Source organism: Staurois parvus, unplaced genomic scaffold (genome assembly GCF_062004578.1).
Source record: "Staurois parvus isolate SC_StPar_1 unplaced genomic scaffold, SC_StPar_1.0 ptg000013l, whole genome shotgun sequence".
Lineage (NCBI taxonomy): Eukaryota > Metazoa > Chordata > Amphibia > Anura > Ranidae > Staurois > Staurois parvus.
Genome location: NW_028317809.1, coordinates 1,595,228 through 1,621,114, shown reverse-complemented (window position 1 = coordinate 1,621,114; position 25,887 = coordinate 1,595,228). Strand labels below are relative to the sequence as shown.

The 25,887-nt window shown below is 38.1% G+C and overlaps 1 protein-coding gene across 4 annotated transcripts in view; it reads right to left on the bottom strand.

Annotated features, from left to right (window-relative positions):
- Positions 1-25,887, bottom strand: part of NRG1 (neuregulin 1) — a 921,067-nt gene that overhangs the window by 107,152 nt on the left and 788,028 nt on the right. For all 4 annotated transcript variants that reach the window (XM_089675133.1, XM_089675149.1, XM_089675159.1 and 1 more), the window contains exons 2-3: positions 13,024-13,210; positions 10,954-11,072 (exon numbers count right to left, since the gene is read on the bottom strand). In XM_089675133.1, coding sequence (XP_089531259.1) covers positions 10,954-11,072; positions 13,024-13,210 — 306 coding nt within the window. The remainder of the gene's footprint in view (positions 1-10,953; positions 11,073-13,023; positions 13,211-25,887) is intronic.

Sequence of the window (25,887 nt, the reverse complement as noted above, 5' to 3'; positions counted from 1 at the left end):
ATACAGCAGGGTTAGGGAGCGAGCATGCCCCAGTGCCCCCATAGCAAGTGGACTGCTTTTGGGGCTACTGGCCAAGAGGGAGGGGCCAGGAGTGCCAGCCAGGGACCCAAGAAGAAGAGGAAAAACCATTGCAGAGAGCAAGTAAGTATGACATGTTTGTTATTTTTAAAAAAACTCGAACCTGTAATAGCACTTTAGTGAGCATTTTAGACATTCGAGTTGCATCAAGCTACATTCCTTATACATCCAGAGATATGTATTTTTTATTTTTTTACAATGCTAAAATGGGAAATGATCACTTTTGTTGCTTTGAAACTATAGGTACATTAATGACACAATGGCAGTATGCTGTAGTAGAAGTTAATGGAGGTGGTCACAAAGCATCAATGCCTGACAATGTCTGCAGGCAGCATTATTTTTGCCTTACTACAACCTAAGGCAAACCTAATGCTGCCATGTGTATACCTTTATCCACTTACTGTTTTAAAAATTGTGATCGGTATTGATAGGTGGTTGGGAAGTGAAACATGACCCAACCGCCTAATTTCATCGCCTGTATGAATGAGGCCTTAGAGTGTCCTGCTTCCCAGCACAAATACAATCATCCTCCTATATCTTACAACATGGTAGATGATAGGAAAAATGAAAATTTGTTCCATATACATGGCTTTTAGGCACCAAGTACAGTAATACCTCGGTTTAAGAATTTAATTTGTTCTGCAGGACTTTTCTTATAGCGAAAAATTCTTAAACCGAAATGCCGTTTCCCATAGGAATGCACTGAAAACCAATTAATCTATCAATTGGTAGTGACAACCATGTGTTAATATTTCAGCTGTTAGCGGGGTTCCCCACTGACAGCTGAATGTAAAAGAATTGCCGCCAATTAAAAAAATAATTAAAAAACCTGCGTGGGTTCTCCCTTCCCATCCATACCAAGCCCTTCGTGTCTGGATTTTGAGGGGAACTCCCACGCCAAAATTTAAAACAAAATGGCGTGGGGGTCCTCCCCAAAATCCATACCAGACCCTTTTCAGAGCATGCAGCCTTGCAGGTCAGGAAAGGGGGGGGCAAACAATGTTTCTTTTTAGTTTTGTAAAAGAAACAAAATTTCCGTTAACTTTGGGAAAAGTGACAGCTAATTCTGTGAGCTATAGTGAAGAAAAAAAAAAGGAGCCAGCAATTGCATTTAAAAATCAGCACTGACATACACATCGTATTGCGAAAAAAATTCATACAAAATTTGTAAACCGAGGCATTATTTTCAGTGGATTTTCATTTGTAAACCGAAAATTACTTTAACCGAGGCATTCTTAAACCGAGGTATTACTGTATCTAGTAACGCTGCAGCTACTTCCAAAAACATGACTAGTTTTACCAGCCTGATCAAGTTTAATTATCTTTTCTTGTGCAAATTTTTCTTTTTACAAATGTTTCAGAAACATATTTAAGTACTAAATATTTTAGAAAAATTAAAATGTGTTCCATATACATGGGTTTAGGGACCAAGTATCTAGTATTGCTGCAGCTACTTCCAAAAACATGACTAGTTTTACCAGCCTGGCCAAGTCTAATTATCTTTTCTTGTGCAAATTTTTCTTTTTACAAATGTTTCAGAAACATATTTAGGTACTAAATATTTTAGAAAAACTAAAATTTGTTCCATATACATGGCTTTAGGGACCAAGTATCTAGTATTGCTGAAGCTACTTCTAAAAACATGACTAGTTTTACCAGTCTGGCCAAGTTTAATTATCTTTACTTCTGCAAATTTTTCTTTTTACAAATGTTTCAGAAACATATTTAGGTACTAAATATTTTAGAAAAATTAAAATGTGTTGCATATACATGGCTTTTAGGGACCAAGTATCTAGTATTGCTGCAGCTACTTCCAAAAACATGACTAGTTTTACCAGCCTGGCCAAGTTTAATTATCTTTTCTTGTGCAAATTTTTCTTTTTACAAATGTTTCAGAAACATATTTAGGTACTAAATATTTTAGAAAAACTAAAATTTGTTCCATATACACAGCTTTTAGGGACCAAGTATCTAGTATTGCTGCAGCTACTTCGAAACATGACTAGTTTTACCAGCCTGACCAAGTTTAATTATTTTTTCTTTCGCAAATTTTTCTTTTTACAAATATTTCAGAAACATATTTAGGTACTAAATATTTTAGAAAAACTAAAATTTGTTCCATATACATGGCTTTAAGGACCAAGTATCTAGTATTGCTGCAGCTACTTCTAAAAACATGACTAGTTTTACCAGCCTGGCCAAGTTTAATTATCTTTACTTGTGCAAATTTTTCTTTTTACAAATATTTCAGAAACATATTTAGGTACTATTAAAAATCTGCTGCATTATCACTGTATCAGCTACTAAAATTGACCTATGTTTCCATTCACAAGACAATTACTAAAAAGGGAAATGCGAGTTACTACATAGCATTTTTTTTTTAGGCTGTCTATGCTTACTTAGGAGTCTTTACTGTCTGTACTGTGGTGACACTGATTGCAATGCATTAGGAGTCTTATCATCTCATTTTCCTGATTGGTTTCAGAAATGCTTGTGTCCCGTCAAGGTCACATTGTAGATGATGCTGCAGTTTGGCAAGTCTCTGGTTACTCAGCATCACCAGCTCCAAGGAGCTTTGTGCATAATAAATTATGTTCTATCTTGAGAGTGAGCCAGATTAAAAACAAAAATCATTTTCAGCATACGGTAGCTAAATGTCTACGGTGTAAAACTCTCTGTGAATATAGGATTGTGCGGAATTGTGAAGCACCAAGATAAAACAAATGTGAAATAAGCCTGAACATTTTATTGGGATGTCATCAAAAGAGGTTTTAGGCAAAACACAAAAACACTCCAAACAGATTGCTTGTCTCATTTTATAATTCAGTAATATCTGTTTTTATTGCACACTCTAGCACAGCTGCCCATATAGATGTTCAGATCTTGCTACTGGTAAAGGTGGCCATAGACAATAGATGAGGCTGAGCTTGCAAGCACAAACCTATTACCCTCAGGCATTTCCTTTATGACAGTTAGCACTTGTCTAAACCTGACCAGATGTTCATGCTTGGGTCTATGGAGAAAAGCATGCTACAGATATCTAGGCAGGCTTATCAGGTATGTGCTACCTCCGTTATTCAGTTGGGAAAGCAGCTCCTTCCACAGATCAGTTTTCTGTAACTGGTTAAATATAAAGGGAAGTGTTTTCTTAAAGTGGAACTAAAGTTTGCTGCATGTGTCTTCTACTATAAATTGCACTTGCTTGTTTGCAGTGTCCCCACCCATATGGAAGAAAAATATATTTGAAATATATTAAAAATTAATGTTCCCAAATATATTGACACATATTTGAAATGCTACAATTTTGGCCATATTCAGTATATTTCAATATATATATATATATATATATATATATATATATTTCAATGCATACATATATATATATATATATATATATATATATATATATATATATATATACTGTATGTTGAAATGCGTTTTTATTACAAAATATATGAAAAAAATATTTTAAAAAATATATTTCAAACATACTGTATGTCTTTAAAAGTACAAATATACATTTTTGGAATGCATTTACAAATATATGTAAAAATATATGTTAAAATGACTTTTTTAAATGTTAAAAAAAACTGAAGATTATATTTTTAAAAATATATATTTTTTCAAATATATTCAGATTTTTTTTAACAAATAAAAAAGTAATTTTGACATATATCTTAACATATATTTGTAAATGCATTCCAAAAATGTAGATTAAATGTATTTTTAAAGACAAACAGTATGTTTGAAATGTATTGTTAAAAATATTTTTCATATATTTTGTGAAAAAAACGCATTTCAACAAAATTGTAGCATTTCAAATATGTGCCAATATATTTGGGAAGAATATTTTTCAAATATATTTTAAATATATTTTTCTTCCATGTGGGCAGCATGTAAACCGATTTGCACATCCACAGTTCAGCTTACAGCAGTCAGCCTGATCCCTGGGTGCCAGAATTATTGTGCATACCAATGAAGCTGGTCAATAACAGGCACACAAGAGAAGAAGCCAGCACCGGTGAGGTATAGGACTGATGAAGAAAAGGTAAGTATAAACTGCCCTTAGATCTGCTTTAAAGTGGAGTTCCAACCCCAGCAACCCCCCATTCCCCTGCCAAAAAAAATTTAAAGTCAGCAGCTACAAATTCTGCAGCTGCTGACTTTTAATATTAGGACACTTAGCTGTCCAGGGATCAATCTGGTTTCATACTACATATACCTGTACCTGTAAAATGTCCTAAAGGGCTGCAGAGGGGCCCGAAGTTCCAGCTCAGTTCACCGCGGCAAACTGAGTCGGATGTGAGAGCTCCCCCCAAAAGGTGCCAAATGTGGCAGCAAAGGGGCAGATAAGCAAAGCTTCCACTTTTTGGCGGAACTCCGCTTTAAGTAGATCTATGCTCAATTGTTAACATAACATTGCGAGGCATATTTATAAAGCTGGAAAACACACCTACATTGAATGTTTGGTAAATGCTCCATTCACAGCTTTATAAATATACCCATATTTTAACAGGCTTGCTGGGATGGATAAAAAAAGAGTAATGCTGAGGAAAGAGCTGATATACTTACCTTTCCATAAGAAAATGCCGTTATAGGTTTTATTCACTGCTAATCACATGTTTACAGGCCTAAGTTTTGTTTACATGATCTCATGAAGAACAGGATTAACCAATCTTAAAATACACACCCACCTACAAAAACAAAAATTCCCCTTCCTTTCCCCCTTAATAGCATTAGGGCACCCACAGTGCAAAGGTGAACTGCAAGTAGGCAGCTATTCATCACAGAATGTCACAGAATGTCTCTTCTGCAATAAAATACAACTCTGAAGCCCCCTTAAAGACATCCTAAAGGATGAAAGATATAGGGAAGAGCCTAGCGGTGACGTCATTACGCCTGCCTGGAGGATTGGTGGGTGCTTGTGTTATGTCTGAATTACTCTCTTGTTTGTGAGTACATGCCCTGAATTTGGGTTGAGTTGGGATCTACTACTCTATGCATTATCCTTGTTCTCTCTCTGTAGATGTTACTGTTACTCTGTAGGTATACTGTGCTGTTACTGCTAAGTGAGTGAGTGTGAGAATCATTTATCCATCCTGGATTGGAGATGTGTTCTCAGAGGCACTGTAAGACCTCCTGTGCTTTCAGGTCTAGGTTTCCTGGTAAGCCGTGTTTGCTGGTGGTTGTTGCACTGGAATTGGTGGCGGCAAAGAAGAAACAATTTTGCTTGTGGTGTACTTTTTCACATTTTATGTTACACATGGCTTGATATCACACTTTCTGTATATTATCATTATTACTGTTTTTTTTTGCATGTTTTGCATATAGGAGTTTTGTGAGGGAAATTAATGTATTTTCATTGTGGTGGATTTAAAGAGACAGTGCAACACATTTTTGTACATTAATAAAATCTATCTGTTTGCTTGCAGTATTCTGTGTAATGCCTGTGCAGCCCAGCTTACATTCCAGCAGGTCCCTATGTTTTGGCATGACTGGCTCCTGTACATGCGCAGGAGTTATGGCATTCCACGCCAGCCATTGAAGATGCTAGGCATCAGGCATTTAGTCAGGACCTTAGACTGCTGGAGCAAGGGGAAGAGGATGTCGCAGGGACCTGTCTAGAAGCACAGAGGACCAGAAGTTTGGGTAAATAAATCTTTTCTATGCCTCCTAGACCTAAACAAGCTCCCTGTACTGCAAGGGTGAATTTTCAAATTTTCTGGAGTTGAATTAGAAGTCTTTAATAAAAGTAACAGCAATATGCCAATCATGCAATTTTTTTTTTCACTTTTAGCAGCTTTTAGAAGCTCGGTAGAATACTTTACTTTATACAGAATAACCAGGTGTAGTAGAGCCTGACTTCCCACGCTAAAGTTTAGAATTGCAAAACGAAGTACTCAAGATTTAAACACTGCACACTGGGTATTGCAGCAGCTTTGTAATACGTCTCATTGTAAGTAGGAGGCCTGGATGTGTGGAAATGGAACATAGGCTGGGCCCAGTCATCCATCTTGAAAATATAAAGATGGAGGGCAGGCTGCCCCTTGGTTCATCACCAGATTTTCTACATCCTAAATTGGTCTATAGGAACAAAAAAATGGGGAATTAACATGTCATGTCACATGCTGAATGTACTGTATGGCCCAAATGGTTTTTGGTTATGATAGGACATCATACAAGGTAGTTGAGGGGCAACCAATAGCCTTAAACTATGGTTTGGGGTATAACATACAATAGGTTAATGTGTTTTTTTAATTAAACGAACACAGAAGAAGCCTTGTATTGCGTTGCCCAGCCATTGCCTGTCAGGCAATCTTCTAAGGTCACTTTGGTACTCCAAGTAAGAGAAAAATGACTTCCTCTCCCTATCATCTGCTAGGTGCTTAATGTTGACCTCGGCAGCTCTTACTAATGATTGCAGGAAGGGTTTCACTTACTGGAGATTTGTTCTCTCCTTCACTGAATCAGGAAAGGAAATATTTTCTCACAGGCATACAGAGAAGACAAATCAATAATCTTTTTTGTTTCTAATAGCCAGTTGAAGCAATGATCTGGCAACCAGTATGCTGATATTAGTGAGGTCTTCATGCATGCAAGTTTAAGCACCATCATTAATTACACACGGACATGCAAATTCTGTACATACTGAACCATGTGGAAAACTGTTATTAATAACATGGAAGCAAATAAACTAATCTGCCACTAATCTAGAACATAACTGTCAGCGGTATACATTAAAACAATGTCTGAACAGCATGTAACTAAATCAAGTTGTGTAATACAGCACTGCAGTGCCTCTTAGAGCCCCATCTCTATACATGTCCAAACAAATCTGCCATCTTCTGGGCAGATATAAATTTTCCTGAGCATCTCTCTCAGCATTCTGTACAGTCCTATTACTGCCAACTCTCCCTGATGTCCAAGCCCAGTCCCTGTTATTAAGGTTTAATACTGGAATTCATTTTAAGCTAGTCTGTTTTCTTTTAAATCTTAATGTAGGAAGTTGCTATTAAATATTATTCTCCAAGACACACTAATTTAGTATCTATTAACAATAGTTAATAAAATATTTTATTGTGTTAAAGCAGGTTATGCAATAGTTATTAATTTACAGGCAAATGTAAAATAAGGTAGTAAGTACACCTATGTACAACATGCTTTACTTTAGTTTCTCACTATCTTTTACAAATAAGCATTTAAAGCCCAACTCCAAAATGATCCTTGGCCGTGGGGCTGAACCCACACTGCAAGGGTTAATTGAGGGGAGAGAAGAAGCTTCCCTATGCTCCTGTGGTGGACTGTCCATCAGTATACTTACGTCCAATGTGCCCAGGCACGCTGCTTTGGTCATGATGACGTCAACCCAGGGGCGGACTGACCATTGGAGCGCTTGGGCACTGTCCGAGGGCCTGGGGTCAGTAGGGGGCCCCATGAGATGCCCCCGGTACCTTTCATTGGCTTTTTCATAGGATTTTTTGGGTGTGGGCGAGGACACAGGAGCCCCATGATCCCCTATTGCCCCGGGGGCCCCATGAGTTGTCAGTCCACCCCTGCGTCAACCCCTACTGCTGCAACATGGGGGAGAAGACACTATGGGGACCATTCTAGCGGCACAGTGGAAAAGCAGAGGATCAGGTTAGTAAATTTTTTTGTTTCTATTTCACCTAGGCCTAAATGGGTAATTAACCCTTGCAGTGCAGGCACAGTCCCACTGCGAGGGATAATTTTAACGTTTTCCCAGAATTGAGCTTTAATAAATCATTTAATAAATGACAAAGCATTCCTTTGGGAGAGGAAAGCTTCTCCAGACTTTATCCTTTATAATGAGGCCGCTAAGAAGCCACAAAATGATTCTTCGCTGAAAATCACTACAGTATTGCTGGACCGTGCAATGACAGTAGATTCCCACAGTCAAATTCCAGATTAGCTAGTTCATTTATTTAATAGGAGCTGCAGTAGTTCTTACCTTACAAATGAGCTAACTAACCTTGACAGCATGGAAATAAGAATTACCCATGAATCCAGTTTTGTTCGGCTAGATTCATAACACAGAATCATTCACTAGCTGCTAACCAACCATACTGTAAAGATAACTATTTTTTTTCACCCATTATATGGGGCCATTTTCCATAGACTATTATTTTTTTATAGTCACGGGCCAACTGCGCAGGGCTTTGTCAAAGGGTGATTGGGTGGTTCAGCTATAGTTTCACCCTTTGATGGGGGGAAGGTGCCAATACATGGTTGTGTTTGGTCACCAGCTTTTGCAGCATTATATTTAAGGTTAGAAAACCACAGCTAAATCGAATTTAGTAGTTGTTGATCAGGTTTTGTGTCCATTTAATGCTGAACTGGACAATTAAGAATGGCAGTTTTTAAAGTGGTTGCAAAGGCTGAAGGTTTTTTATCTTCATGCATTCTATGCATGAAGGTAAAAAAAAAAAAACTTCTGTGTGCTGCTCCCCCCACAGCCCCCCTAATTCTTACCTAAGCCCCCTCCCAATCCAGTGATGTGCATGGGAGCCTTGGGTCTCCTGGGTATCCCTATCCTTACTGGCTGAGAAACAGCAGCGGGAGCCATTGGCTCCCATTGCTGTCAATCACAGCCAGTGAGGAGAGATGTGTCTTATGAAGGCACAGAGCGGGGCTCGGGAGTGAGCATGTACCAGTGCCCCCAGAACAAGTGGGTTGCTATTGGGGGCATTTTCGATGAATGCTCCCATAACTTTTTTCCCTTCACGTTTACCTACTTTTGTTTCAGGGTAACTTTAAATGCAGAATCTAGTTTAAAGCACGCATGTTACGAAACAAAATAAAAGCAGCTAAATCGAATTTAGTAGCAGGTATTGTGTCCATTTAATGCTGAATTGGACAATTAACAATTGTAATCTGTTAGAATACACATAAACCAATATGATTACACAAATAAATGTATTTAAAGCAAATACTTTTTGTAGCTGAGATTATAGAGGGGAACTTTTTATTCCTATACATGTCCCCTTGAGAGCCATGTTTTAGTAACCACTGGCAGCTGAATAGAAGTAATGTGAAATGCAAACGTTTAAAGCTGTCACCGTCTTCTAAGGTGCACAAACATTCCAGTGACAGCTGTCTAGAAAAGGTTTCCCTATTCCTGGAGAGATTTGCTTGTTGATACGGGACAGGAAGTGAATGTAAATCTTACAGTGGGACACAAACAGTAAAAAAATCCTGATGGAGAATTTAACCCTTTTCTATTCTAACCAAAACTACAAAACATTCTGGCTTTAGATATTTTTAATGTGAAAACAATGAATTTGTTGGCAAATATTTGGTATGATTATAAAATAAAATAAAATAAATATTATTTTGAGAATATAGTGGGTTTTCCTTTCGTACTAGCAGCTGTTCTTTTTGTGCACTCACTATCACCTTTATTTTTACCTATTAGGTGTGATTATAAAATAAAATAATAAAATAAATATTATTTTGAGAATATAGCGGGTTTTCCTTTCGTACTAGCAGCTGTTCTTTTTGTGCGCTGACTATCACCTTTTTTTTTTCCTATTTGGTGTGATTAGACTGCATTTTAAGGCATACTGTCCTGCGTAGAGGTCTCTTTGTACAACCGGAATCCTCATGTCTATAGGTCAGTCTTAGGCTCCACGTACACTGCAGCTGATAAACTGACGTTTAGGAGCTTTTCTGCATTTTTTTTCAGCAGCCCCTCAACTCTCCCTAATGTTTTCCTATGTATCCATCTACACTATGTCCTTTACAGTCGTTTACAGGCAGTTGAGTTTACAGTAATTTTTTTAACGCAACAAACTTGCGTTCAGGAGTAGATTTTATCAGCGTTTCAAATGCTTGTAAATGTGACTAACTGCATTTATAAGCGTTTGGAAATAGTTTTTAACTCTTCCATTTCCAGATGCTGTCCAGAGCCTTTTTTTCATCATGAAAAATGCAGAGCGTTTTCCCGGTACTCAAATGGACCTGGTACACCATACTTTGAGGTTTTGCATGAAAAAAAATATGTTAGACACTGCTGCAATAATTTCTGCTCAGAAATGAGCTGGAACACATCCAAACACCACAAAAAAAAAAAAAACAGCTAATCTCAACAAGTACTGCTCTCTCTGCTTCCGCTCTCTCTATTTTTCTCAAAATGTCTGAAATTGTTAATTTTTTTCTGTTTTTCACTGCATTCTGGGCATTTTGGAAGGTCACCTGAGGTTATCTTTAGAAAATGCTTCTAAACACAAACGCTCATAAATGCGGTATGCAAACGCGGCTAAACAGACGCTTTTTAATCTACGTTTTCCAGCAGTCAGTTTCCATTGTTCAGAAGTGTCCGCTGTACATGGAGCCTTACAATCACTTAGGTAAGGTGCTTTCTAATTATTGGACTCACTACATACTATATGTGACACTGCAGGAAACCGCTTATAAACCAAGCACAGGAAACATGTTCATAGGTATCTCACTATATAATCTGTACTTGTATTGTCTCCTGTAGTGGACTTACTACTAAATGTGGCCATCAAACACAGTTGACAACAAAGTACAGCAAATTAATGCAACCTATTATATTTCAGTTTAATGTAATCAGATGAATTGCCACGGCACAGGATGAATTGCTATGGCACATGGTGGGTTATTGCACTTTGCTGTTGCCTTACTAAATAAAAATATAAATGTTTTTGTGTTGACAACTGGCTATAGCAATGGTTAAAAATAATCTGAAAAATATGTTTTATTTGATTAGCACCAGACAATCTGTCAAACAAGCAACAGCATGTTTCTCCTATAACTCATCAGATCAGTATTTATTATATTAATATATATGTAAAGAAGCCTTCATATAAAAAAAATATGAAATATGTTTCTTACGTTGTGTTATGGTGACGTTGACTCTCATGCTGTCATTTCCCAGCTGGTTTGACACGGTACATTTGTATTCTCCAGCATCAGCATCTGATGCTGATGTAATATGGAGCTCTGAGGATTTTCTGTGGAATCAAGAATTTTATATTCATTAGTCATGAAAACATATTTTAATAATATAGCAGATAAAGTAAGGGATACACATTATTTCACACATTTCATATACTCAAAATCATTCTTTGTGAATGATTTATCGATAACAGCGCCTCCAACCCATATGTGGGTAATCAAGGTTAATAAGATATGAATAGGAACAGATGCTAGTCATGGTTGGCAAATTAGTGCATATGCTTGAGAAGAATCTTCTAGTTGTGTAAATAGGGCCAAGTCTGATCCACTTATTTGATCAAAGTACATTAGTTGACCAGAATGGTAGTGTTTAAAGTGGTTGCAAAGGCTGAAGGTTTTTTATCTTCATGCATTCTATGCATGAAGGTAAAAAAAAAACTTCTGTGTGCTGCTCCCCCCACAGCCCCCCTAATACTTACCTAAGCCCCCTCCTGATCCAGCGATGTGCATGGGAGCCTTGGGTCTCCTGGGTCTCCCTGTCCTTACTGGCTGAACATTGGCCTTACATTGGCTCCCACTGCTGTCAATCACAGCCAGTGAGGAGAGAACGGGGCCAAGCCCTTTCTCTAAGTGTCTTATGGAGGCACAGAGCGGGGCTCGGGAGTGAGCACGCACCAGTACCCCCAGAACAAGTGGCTTGCTATTGGGGGCACTGGTAAAGGGGGAGGAGCCTGAAGCGTCAGTGGGGAACCCAAGAAGTGAAGGATTGGGGCTGCTTTGTGCAAAAACCACTGCACTAGGTAGGTAAATATAACATTTTTGTTATTTAAAAAAAAAAAAAAAGAGCCTTTAGTATCACTTTATTAATGAATAGGCTGCCAAATGTAAACTGGCTTTCATGCAGAAAAAATGTCACTGGACCACAAATACATTGTTAGTAATATGACTTTCTCTGTATATTAAAGCAGAGAAATCTAAAATTAAAAAATGGTGGTGGAGATGATGATAGTAATGATATAAGGGGTAGATAGTAAAGAAGTACACCATAAATACATACTGCTTTGTAGGGAGCATATTGCATACATTTCGCTTGGGCTTACTGATTTTACATGGAAAAGACTATTTTTAAATGTGTGAATAAGACACGGATAAGAAAATCTAGCATTTCTGTATACATTTTTGATGAATGCTCCCATAATTTTTTTCCCTTCACGTTTACCTACTTTTGTTTCAGGGTAGCTTTAAATGCAGAATCTAGTTTAAAGCAAGCATGTTACAAAACAAAATAAAAAAATGTCCACTGGTTGTACATCTTTCTATATAAATCCTGTGATTAATAGAATGAATGTAAAACTGTCTTTGCCCACAATGATCTTTTTTAGGTTAAATGTGGAAAGTAGGCTCTTTTAAATTGAGCATACTCTGTAATGGATCCAGCTTAAAGTTTAGAAACTAGAACTGTGTATCCACAATAATGGTCAAGGAGAAGAAATGGCAGATGTTCAGGAATGATGATAGAGCATCCCAGGTTAATATGTAGGCGTTATATTCACAAGTAGGCTCTAACAGATCTGTTCAACAGTCTTGGAAACTATTGTTAGGTTTCAGAATTACTAGAGTCTGGCTAGAAAAGCATCTACATAAACATTTAAGTTGGACATAAAATAAGACACATCACATAATTCATCATGTTGAAGCCCAATATGAAGATCAGTTGTTTAGTGCTTGTAGATGTGCTCTTGGGTACCAAGCAGGCCCACTAACAACACATCAACTCTTATTGTGACAAGATCTAGTTTTATTGCTTCCAGTGAAATAATACTTATATTCCTTGGACAGAAAGTGTTCTAACAGTATCCTGCCATAATGTAGCACTTAGATCATTTATAACACTTCATTATCACTTTTATTTCATGTTGGTGCTGTGAATAGTCCAGACATCTCAGTATTATCTCCCCATATGTTCAACAAGAGAAAAGAAAGAAACACAAACACAAGTAAACTTACTTTTTCTTCCGTATCTTGATATTGACTGGCTTACTCTCTGCTTTATTTTTTCCTCCAATTTCTTTGTCTTCTTTGAACCACTTAAATTTCAGACCCGGCTGATCTGATACCACTTCACACTTCAGTACTAGCTTTTCTCCTTCCGTTACACTTTGACTTTTTATCTCTTTTAGTCTTGGAGGTGAAGCTGTGAAAATAAAAAACAGACTGAATCAATATCACAGAAAATTAGGAATTAACCAAAAACAAAACTAGAATTACATAGACCACATTCTAAGCAGTTTATTTTCTGTTTCAAATAAAGATGCATATACATTTCTAGGTGTACATTTATTTATTACCTATAAAAGGCCATTCACAACCTTCAATAAAAACATTGAAACAGAAAAGGCCAATCACAACCACTGGGCATAGGTAAAAACCAATATACTGTCTGGTAATGCCCATTTTACAATTACCTAAAGCTAGCTCTTTTACCTGAATCAAAGAGGATGACAGGTTTTATCTCCATGTTTATAGATCTGGAATTCTTAACAGATTTCCTCAGTTTGCTACCCTGACAGACTAAGGAAAGAGATAATTGTCTATGTAATTTTCAACACATGGTCTAGAAGTGCACATAAATAACACAGTGACTATCAATCATGATAATCCTACCTCATGCCCATACAGTCATCATTATTATCTCCAGATGAGAAGCTCACACCTACATGTGTATATCCATCTCACTGATACACTATACCCAGCAATAACAAACCAATGAACTAACGTTATATTATTTCATGATTCAACCCACACAAGTAAACTATCACGTTTCATTTATAGTTGGGTAGCAATATTATAAGCATAATAATATGTATAATAACTAGACATAAAACTATATGAAGCCAAAAAAGACATAAAGCACTATAAGCATGGCACTATCCTCACGAGAGAACATACTGGTATATGGATGCCACCTATTGTTTTTATGTTTATCAGTGCCAAAAACCGTTTCAAAGTATAACACAATATAATATACGTCACTCTACAATGTAACAGGTATTGAAAACAGACTAGAAGGGCTTGAGAACACATACTTCTACCCATTGTAATAAACACATTGCATCTCATCGGTTGGCCAACCCAACTCACTGCAACTTAGCCATGTACAGAATGAAGAATCATTTGCTTGCATTGAAGTGTATGTCAAGCCTCTTTTAAAAAAATTATTTATTTAACTAAAGCCAAAGGTTAACAATCGCAATGACCAAAGCATTATTAGAACAAAGCAACTCAAACACAGCTGAGGGAGTATATAAACAAAAATGAAAAAAGAGACAAGTCATGGGGTCAAAGGCTCCTATTGGAGAACACATCATTGCATACAAAATTTTTGAACTATAATGGAATGGAGGCAAGCTTCCAAGTGGAAGCAACATGTCCCCCAAGCTAGCTGCTTGACAAAAGTCAAAACCTATTGTCTTCCTTGGACGTTCAAGACTTTTTTTCTAGTTGAATTGGCCTCCTTTAGAGGGACTTACCCTCAATGTCAATCTTTCTAACACAGCCCCTGATGGCAACCCGACAAGGATTCTACTCCTTCCCCACACTATATAAAAGTAAGAAAAAAAGCTACAGGGTTACACTTTAACCCTGCAACTGTGTGAACAGCCCAAATGTTCCACCAGAGGTCAAAGACCACCTCTGTGAAATGATATAGAGTTTAGGTGAGTTGTGAGTAAGTGGAACCCCCATGTATGCAGTCTAAAGATGACTGTTAACATGGGAATAGCCTATAAAGTAAACATGTTTTACATAAGAAACAATCAATTCTGTAACTGGCTTGATTGTTAGGTTACATGACATAGGTTCAACCCATGGGTCAAAAATGATTTCTGCTTAAATAAAACCTATTTTCATAATTTGTAACTGAAATAAATATTCAGCCAAGACTGAGCATATTGCAGGTCTAGAAAATCCATAGCATAATATTATTTTATTGCATGTATACCTTTAGTTTCCATTAAGGAGAATTAAAAAAAAAAAAAAGAGGAAAACCTCAGCATAATGTGATCTGCTGCAGGCCATCATTTCAGAGACAGCCAGGAGGAAAATTCTTGATCAGTGGTAATTCAGTGTGATTTGTATCCCTTTACAGAAATGCTGCCTCTAGGGAAAAAAGTGCCTTCTATATGCCTAGATTTCTTGTCGGCGTTTATTTATTTATTTTTTTTAAACAATGACATTATCGAAAGAGAATAAGCTTTGAGACTCACTGCTTTCCAGACTTACAAAGTGGAATGTTGTGATAATATTATAAATAAATATGACTGACACACCTAGGAGTGATTTTTGCTGAGTACAAATCAGGCTCCCTGCTAACCTTCCCTTGGCTCCACTGTAAAATCACTTCATTATTAATAATTTATATGCCTACAGAAATACCTAGTTGGAAAGCCTCTTCTAGAGAGCAAACTGACCACAATGCTTCCACTAGTATAATAATAGAGGATGAAGCAATAATTCTTAAATCCAGATCATAGCCATATTTAAAAGAGAAGTATGACCAAAGCATTTTTGGTCATACTTCTCTTGTGGGTCACAGGATCTGTTTTACTGTCCTGTGACCCAGAATTAGCTGACAGCAGGCAAAAGCCCGCTCTCAGCTGAAGTAGCAGAGCAGCTCCAAGCACTGTAAGGATCCCTACAATATTGTCAGGATTCACCTTGCTGCCTGATTGACAGCTGGCTCTGCCTCTCAACATGCAGCTGAGAGCCAGAACCAGCTGCACCCATCCCCTTCCCTGCCTTAAGTGCTTAAGTGAGCATTAGAGGGGCAGAGCAGTGTCTGTTTCAGTCAGTTCTCGTGCTTAGAGCCAGCAGGGTACAGCATCCCATACATCAATTTTAGGCAGGCCTGCAAAAAAAAAATTTTAATCTTTCAAATGTTGGCATGTTCTAAATGTACTGCCTATACCGAAACTGGAGACTTAAAGTAAAACTAAGAGAAAAACCTTTTTTTTTCATTTTTGGATAAAATAAGGCAGGGTTATAACCACTGTCAGATTTTTTGCCACCTGTTTCTCTTTGTGGAGATTTCCCGTCACTTGCTGTCTCATAGTCAAAAAAGGAAAATGAGAGGAAATCTATGGTTGTCACCAGGGCCACCATAACTAGCGTCCATTCCAAGGACAATACAAAATTTGGGAATTTATTTTTCTTTCACTTTCAATGATAATGTTAAACAGGACAAGTAGAGAGGGTGAATCTCCTTAAAGGGGGCACAGACAGCAATACATACCTGACAGGGGTTCTAATCCCTCTCCACTCTTCCAAAACAAACTTTAATTATACTTTAAGCTGCTGCCTAAGCTGAAGATGCCAAAGGCCTTTTGTCACAGGTAAAAAAAAAAACATTTAGTGTTTGTAGCCATGTAGTATTTTTATTTTTTTTTAATTGTCTATGGAGCAATGCACATAGCTGCTTAAAGATCTGTATTGCAGCAATAAGTTCAGTCGTAATTTTATGTTTGAGTGCAGTAATATATGGGGATACAAGTGTATATAAGAGTATATATTAGCATATACAGTATATTAACCTACCCTGTAAAATAATTGCTAAGAGAATTCATGGAAAAAGTCGCTTACGAGTGACGATCCATGCAATTGCCAAGGGTCGGATACGACTGAATGGATAGATAGATAGGTACAGTATATTATATATAAAATTGTAACACTGGCAGCTAGAAAAGGGTGAAGAAGAATTTCACACATGAAAATTAATGATTTCACGCCTGTACGCGAGGTATATGTCTACTAATGTGAGGTCTTTACAGGACATGTGTTTTTTTTTTTTTTACACAGGATCTTGCTGCCAGCATGATCCTGCGCATAAACATCAGTAAATTATTATGCCCATGTGCAAGAGACCTTAAGCCTGTGTTCACATACGTGCAGCTCCGTATACCGCATGTGATTCGCACAGGAACCGCACTGCATTCCGGTGCAAATCACATGCGATTTGTGTGCAGTGCAATCAGAGCCATACATTTTGTATGGCTCTATTCTCACCGTACCCACACCAAAAAAGTGCAGGACCCTTCTTTGGGTCTGCAAAAGAATCGGATCGCATAGGTATTCACACCTATGCGATCCAATTCTTCACATCGCACCGCATTTTGAAGACCACTTTCCGGGTGTTGTTAACTTAACATACACACCCGCAGTTATATTCCAGATTGCAATTATGTCAGTGCTATTCGTTTATCTGGTACTGTGACAATGGTATACTATAAAATGCATCAAGTCACGAGGCATAATTCCAAATTCAGATTTCTGTGCAAGTAACCCATCACCTTCTCAAGCACAAAAAACTTGCTCAATGGAAAGATCGATCCTAAGGACAAGACAGAAACCCACTTTTTGTGTTTCAAGGACAGTTTGCCAAATCAAAGGGTGTTTGTAGGAAGATCTCTGGTGTCATTATGGCCCTTTATGTTTTGTCTTTTGTAGGAACAAAAGCTAGTGCAATTTTACCCAAACTAAAAGCAAAACAAAATACATAATTACAAAAAAGACTTTGTATGGCATAAATGTATGCCATTCAGGGGCCGACTGACCATTTGGAAACTCGGGCACTGCCCGAGGGCCCAGGGTCAGTAGGAGGCCCCATGAGATGCCCCTGGTACCTTTTTCATAGGCTTTTTTGAGTTTGGGCAAGGACACAGGGGCCCCATGATCCCCTATTGCCCGGGGCCCCATGAGTTGTCAGTCCACCCCTGATGCAATTTATAACAGTTTGCATGTTTGCTTCTACTAAAGGCTCGGAAAAGCCAACTATTTGTTATTTTCAAGCCTCAGCTAGCATGCCCAACAACTAGCTTTAGTCATTGGTGAGCCATGAGAAGTATGAGAGAAGAATAGCACATCAAACACTATTATTCACTCATTTAATAATTACAGATGATGCAGCTGTTAAATCACTGTTTTGCAATATTTTTAGAAAGTAACTTGGGTCTAACTAAACAAATTAAATAACCTATTTTCTAACAACAGCTGTTGTAATTATCACTGAACACAGGTGAGCACTTTTACCTGTATGACAAATAAGTCCTCCATACATTCGTACCTCAGTCTGTGCTCAATCATTTCACTATATCATGCTAACTGACCAACTCAAAGTACATAGCTCAGAATATAAGGTTTGTTTTACATCACGGGTGCTATGGTTTTTTTACCAGTAAGGACTAGACATGTGTAATTTGTTTCATTACGAATCGAAATTAAGGCAAATGTTTCGTTATTCTGATATTCGGATGTATCCAAACCTCCCAATCACAACAGTGACAAGTTTCAACAAATCCAAAATAAATTATAACAAAAACACCCGATTCATTCGTATTCATTTGTTTGCGAGGGTTTTGGTTTTATAAGTTGAATAATGTGTGTCGCACTGTGTATTATTATGATTAGCCAAAGTCAAAGTCACAAGTAAGTTGAATCGAAGTCACAAGCAAATCACACTGAAGTCGCAAGCAAGTCACAGAATGAATCAGAATCTTGCAATATAACTTCCAATAATATGAATCGATTCGGAACAACGAATATACAAAACAAATCCAAATATATGAAACAAATTCCCGAAGACTAATCATTCTAACAAACCAATATAAAGAAACAATATGATTGACTTGACAAATGAATTCAAAACAAAACACATTCTTTTACTGTGCACATCTCTAGTAAAGACTACAGATGGCCATAGATAATGCAACCCGTGGTTGCAGGAAAGAATTTCCCCATCAACACAGTCAGTGTTAAAGTGGAGTTCCTGCTGAAAAAAAAAAAATGTCAGCAGCTACAAAATATGTAGCTGCTGACTTTTAAAATACAGCCAATTACCTGTCCCTTGGTTCAGGGGTGTCCTCACCAGCGCTGGTTTCACCAGCTGTCTTCTCTCCCTGGCACCGGCATCTTTATTGTGGTAATTGGCTGTGACAGCTTGTGGCTTCACAGCCGGATGCCCACTGCTCATGTGCAAGAAGCGCTGCACTTTGTCAATGGACCCGTAGTCTTCTAGGACCTGTCACGTGTCCCAGAACACAAGGGAGGGAGGACAACTTCCGCTTCCGATCGTCTAGGCAATAGCAGCGTAAGTGGGAGCGGGTACCTGTCAAATTTGGGAACCTGCTCTCCCCCCTAAAGGTCCCAATCCTTAATGGGGAGCAGGGGACAAAGTATTAAAGCGTAACTTCCCATTTTGGGTGAAACTCCACTTTAACAAGAGAATCCCTCGCATGGAAATTTGATGTTGTCCCTACTGGGAGAACACAGTGATTATTGCTAGCGGCTATAGCCGCTGGCAAAAATTGCATGAAATGTCCGATAAGCTGGTTGTGCTAAAACCACACAACAATCAAATTGAGTACAATTAGCCTGCTTATAGATGGTTCGAATCTCCTCGTGAGCCCATTACTGTGCTAATTCTCCTTTCACTGTCCAGTCACAAGCTAGGGGCAGGGAGGGAACACAAAGAGAAAATAAAACTGCAGCAGAACTTCAGGTCCACTCCTCTGCCACAAAATGACTGTGTGACTGTGTTACTCTCAAGACTGGATGGACAAAAGTAAAAATCCTTTAGAAAACATCTTTTATACATGTATTTGATTTCATCTGTATATTTAGCTGTTTGCTTGAAGTTCAGCTTTCAACATTATTTTTTTATATTATTTTATTATACGTCAGTAAGCAGGAGGAATCAGAAAGAGAGGTTTTGTTTTGTTATTACTTAATAAAAATATATTAAGTGTAGAAAAAGGGCTTTTTTAACAGTAGGATTTTCTCACTTTTTGAAACTATATATTAAGTTTAGAAAGAGGGCTTTTTTAAACGATAGGATTTTCTTACTTTTTGAAACTATATGGGGATTATAATGTGCAGCTATTCTACAAAGCGATGCTGTACAGGGATGTTTAACTCCCCCATCTCAGCTGGCCCGTAGGCATATGGAGTAACAGTCGTTAACACTTACCTGACCCGAAGAAACAGCTGTCCCAGGCTTACCTAGGGATTGCTCTTGTGACCCACTGGTAGTAAAAGCCAAGAGTATGGGTTTCTTCAGGACAGGTATGTAAATCAAAAAGTAATTTTTACTGCAAATGGCTATAAGCCTTTCATTTTCATACATGAGCAATGTGTTTATGTTGTTGGAAGAGAAATAATACATGCTAAAACATTATATTTAATAGGGTGCTCAGACAGTATGAATAGGGAGGCTCAGGGCAAGTTCACACTAGAACGAGGTGCAAGAAACCCACGTTCCACCACAGTCATAATGCACTGGACTTGCAATCTGAAGCGGGTATCAGTACAATGCTAATGACACCCCAAATGCAGTGCTTTTGCCTGCACCGGATCACATGGTACAGAAGTACCTTGCTATCCGGTTGCTCTGTGTTTTGTAAAGTAGCGCATACACTACTTTTGCTGAATTAAAAGAACCACCTCTCCAGTGCTTCAAAGGGGTCAATGCCAGGAAACAGACCAAGGAAGTGCTATTGGCCTAGGAACCAGGTCTTGGTGGTGCAGCCCTCCTCTGACTGGGGTATCAAAGCAAAAACTGGAAAAAGAAGCACACGGGGTGCAAACACCTGTGCATTATCCAAGATTTATTGAAAAATAAAAAAGAGAAAAACATACTCACAAAATGAGATGCATATAAAAGCCCATGAAACCACTGAGTTGGCCCAACATGATGGTAGAGTACCCGATTGGTGGTGAGGTTGGCCTGCTGACACGTTTCAGGGACGTATCCCCTTCCTCTGAGCTCTGAAGAAGGGGACACATCCCTGAAATGCCTGACCGATGTCATTGGAAGCTGGAATTCACTGAAGCAGACAGCACTACTCCAGTGATCTCCGTTTGCTTCTATATCCTGTGCTAAGCAGCTGCCCTGTTGCATTTTGAATGCACTGCATCAGCTGCTGGGCATGGACACCATTCAGAGAATGCTTTGCATTTTCCAAATGAATGCAGAGCATTCTATGATTGGACAAGGTGGAGATTGTGACATCACCACCTGCCTCCTTGCCTTGTTCAATAAAAGAACACTTTGCATTCATTGAGAAAATGCAAAGTAATCTCTAAAAGGTGCCCGCACCAAGTAGAGGACTTCCTGTGGTCAGAATGCAGCAGGAGTCCCAAAAGCTAGTGGAGAACAATGGAGTAGCGGTGTAGTAGTGGTATCTACTACAGTGATTTCCAACTTTCAGAGGTATCCCACAGGTATATTATATGCATAGTTACACTATATTGCCAAAAGTATTGCGACACCCCTCAAAATCATTAGATTCAGGGGTTACAATCACCTCCATGGCCACGGGTGTATAAAATCAAACACCTAGGCATGAAGACTGCATCAACAAATATTTGTGAAAGAATGGGTCGCTCTCAGGAGCTCAGTGAATTCATGCGTGATACCATGATAGGTTGCCACCTGTGCACTAAGTCCATCCATAAAATGTCCTTGCTACTAAATATTCAATGGTTAGTGGTATTATAATAAAGTGGAAGCAACTGGAAACAACAGCAACTCAGCCACGTAAAATGACAGAGTGGGGTCAGCGCATGCTGAAGCGCACAGTGCGCAGAAGTTGCCAACTGTCTGCAAAGTCAATAGCTAAAGACTGTCAAACTTGGTGTGGCCTTCAGATTAGCACAGACGTGTGTAGAGAGCATCATAGAATGGGTTTCCATGACCGTGCAGCTGCATCCAAGGCTTACATCACCAAGTGTAATGCAAAGCGTCGGATGCAGTGGTGTAAAGCACGCCGCCAATGGACTCTAGAGCAGTGGAGACATGTTCTCTGGAGTTACGAATCACACTTCTCTATCTGGCAATCTGATTTACATGTCTGGGTTTGGCGGTTGCCAGGAGAACGGTACTTGACTGACTGCATTGCGCCAAGTGTAAAGTTTGGTGGAGGGGGGATTATGGTGTGGGTTTGTTTTTCAGGGGTTGGCCTTGGCCCCTTAGTTCCAGTGAAGGGAACTCTTAAAGCGTCAGCATACCAAACATTTTGGACAATTTCATTCTCCCAACTTTGTGGGAATAGTTTGGGGATGGCCCCTTCCTGTTCCAACATGACTGCACGCCAGTGCACAAAGCAAGGTCCATAAAGACATGGATGAGCGAGTTTGGGGCAGAGAAACTTGACTGGCCTGCACAGAGTCCTGACCTCAACCTGATAGAATACCTTTGGGATGAATTAGAGCGGACTGCGAGCCAGGCCTTCTCGTCTGACATCAGTCCCTGACCTCACAAATGCACTTCTGGAAGAATGGTCAAATATTCCCATAGATACACTCCTAAACTTTGTGGACAGCCTTCCCTGAAGAGTTGAAGCTGTTATAGCTGCAAAGGATGGGCCAACTCAATATTGAACCCTATGAACTAAGACTGGAATGCCATTAAAGTTCATCTGCGTGTAAAGGCAGGCGCCCCAATACTTTTGGCAATACAGTGTATATCGGTCCAAGCTGGACCAATGTAACTATGTAAAAATATGCATGGATTTCTGTAAAGATGCAAGTAACATCACTAGATGTTTCAACTTTGATATAATTGACATCAGTTAGAGTGCAATGTGTCAAACAATGGTTTGATACATGGCACATACATTGGCCATTTAGGACATATAATCAGCTGTTAGCATGTGTGATAGTATCCAATTTCGTCAAAGATGAAAACATTTCAGGAGTTAATAATATATAAACTTTTTTGCCTGTGCATTATTAACACCTCGGTAAGTGAAAATGTAAATGTTGGGAGGTGTTATTACTGGTATGTCAGGTGAAATGTTTCTATTGCTCAGGTCTGACACAACTCCTGTCATTATTTTTACCAATCATTCAGTTCCCATGGTATTACAATGCTTTTTAATAAAATCGTAAAGAGAGAATCTGACACCCTGACCTCTTTCTTGCTTTGGGCGTAGCATCTTCTCGCCAGAAGCCATCCTAAGCTAATAATGTGCAAAGATCTTTTGCTGTCTCCATCCAGTTTTGAAAGCCTAAGTACAGGATTCTCACCTAAACTAAGCTTGTGCTGTCACTGTTCCTAATTGCAGTTCAGTTAGGGTATGTGCTAACCACAAATCACTACAGCGATTGTAATCTATATAACCACAATGTTCAGAAAACCAGACGTCAAATCAAGGTAATCTAGGGGAAAATCCAATTTTTGTGCATCAGCTCACCCACTTCAACAAATACACATCCAGATACATAGATTCCAGACTTTCTACATAATCATAACATTTCCTGTAAAGTAATCAATAAAGTACACATTCAGCATCTATCCAATATTATCATGCTGGCAAATCTGCAAAATTTCTCAGCAGGGGAACAAACTTGGCAAAGGTATTTATTTATGTAGTTTTAAGGAGTTTTATATATCTAACATCAGTGCGCATCAGCGGAAAGCAGATTTTATCGAGTGATAAAAGGTCAAGTTTAGCTGTCAAGCTGTACATCAAAGAATTCAGTATAAAGCATGCCTGATTACTGCTTCCCAAATTCAAATGCTAAGTGCATAGACCTGAAAGGCATGCTATATAACACATAAATTCAGCATGTATGACATTCACAAAGTGTAAACTTAAACACGATGAGCTTTTAATCTTGAAGTCTCTTGTAAAAAAGAAAAAAAAAAAGGTGAAGCAGCTGTCTCTTTCTTTTGATTATGTACTATTTTATGACACAAAAGTTGAAAGCAAAGCAGGACTTGTTTCAGTGCTATGCTGCAGGCACTGAAAATCCTTCCTGCGAGAAAGAGCATGCAATAGAAATAAACCCAACGTAAAATTTCAGTCAAGACCAAAAATCATCAATCAACTTACAAACTCTATTAATGAGGACCCGTACTGTGGAAGCTGTGCAAGCACAGAGCAAGTGACTAGTCACCAATATCTTTACCCTACTACTAACCTATTTTCACAAACCTCCTATTATGACTATTATTTTTTTATTCCAAAAAGGCTATAGCAATTCAGTGGAAATCACATAACTCCCCTACCCTAGCTCAATGAGCCAGACTTGTCAATCCCTATTTATAAGTTAACATTTGAGACTCCAAGATGCCCCCAAAATAAAAAAAAACTCTGACTTAACTCACAATCCACGATATTGTTTTAATAACATGTTACATTGCCTATTAATATATAGGAGTGGAAGTCTAGATGGTACCTGAACTTTACATGACTGATAAACCTTTAGCATTGATTGATTTGTGATGACATGTATGGAAATGCAAAATTGGTCTGCAGCAAAACAAACCAGTTGACACAGGCCCTTAGATCAGAACATACCCTGTAAATTCTGTTTGCCTTCAAACTCTCTATTAATTATTGAACCTCCTTATGGCTCCACATAAACAAATCAGGCAGCAAGGAGACGTAAGTCACTCCGATGAATCATTCACTTCTACATATACATTTTAGCATGAGCTATTGCGCTCTGTAAACAGGTTTTTTTTTTTCAAATGAAATAGTATTATATATATAGTCTATGATAAAGTCTATAGTTTCACTTCCTGATTGCATATGAAAATATAATGCAATCAACTGCAATAGTTGCTATTTAAATGTGAAAAAAACATTTCACCATCTGACCATTATAAATATAGCAAGGAAAATCAACAAATGACTATACATTACCTTTAGAGATGCATGCTTAATTGAGCATCATTGTGTTAATAAATAAATAAATACATAAAATAGCACTAACTGCATGAATGATATGACATGCATGACAGATGTTAATGCTGTTGTGGGAATCAAATATATGTATATGTATATTCACCTTTATTTTATATATATATATATATATATATATATATATACTGTATGTTGCCCAATGCACAAACAATTGCAAGTAAGGCTCCATGCACACTGCAGCTGATAAACTCAAGTTTATGAGCTTTTCTACATTTTTTTCAGCAGCCCCTGAATTCTCCCTAATGTTTTCCTATGTGTCCATGTACACTATGTCGTTTACAGTCATTTACAGGCAGTTGAGTTTACAGTTGTTTTTTTGAACGCAGAAAACTTGCGTTCAGGAGTAAATTTTATCAGCGTTTCAAATGCCAAATGCTTGTAAATGTGGCTAACCACGTTTATTAGCGTTTGCATTTGGAACTTTTTTGTAACTCTTCCATTTCCAGATGCTGTCCAGAGCCTTTTTTTCATCATGAAAAATGCTTGCAAAGAGTTTTCCCGGTACTCAAATGGACCTGGTACACTATACTTTGAGGTTTCGCATGAAAGAAAACATGTTAGACACTGCTGCAATAATTTCTGCATAGAAATGAGCTGGAACACATCCAAACACCACAAAAAAAAAGGACAGCTAATCTCAACAAATACTGCTCTCTCTGCTTCTGCTCTCTCTATTCCTCTCAAAATGTCTGAAATAGTAAATTTTTTAAAATGAATTCTGGGCATTTGGAAGGTCTCCTGAGGTTATCTTTAAAAACTGCTTCTAAATGCAAACGCTCATAAACGCAGTATGCAAACACGGCTAAAGAGACATTTTTTAACCTACGTTTTCCAGCAGTCAGTTTCCATCATTCAGAAATGTCCCGTGTACATGGAGTCTAATACAGAGGGATCCTTTAGTTATGTTGAAAGATTTGTTCGGTATACATCAACTGAAAATAGTTATTTTCAGCAATCCGGTCTCAAGAATTGCTGTCAATGCACATGAATACAAGCTGCAACAGCAGAAATTTAGTTGAAAAAATTGAATGGCTAATAAACCATATATTTTTACAAGTACAAAACCCAAACTTAAATCTTAACCAAGTGATTTGACCGGAGTACTGAA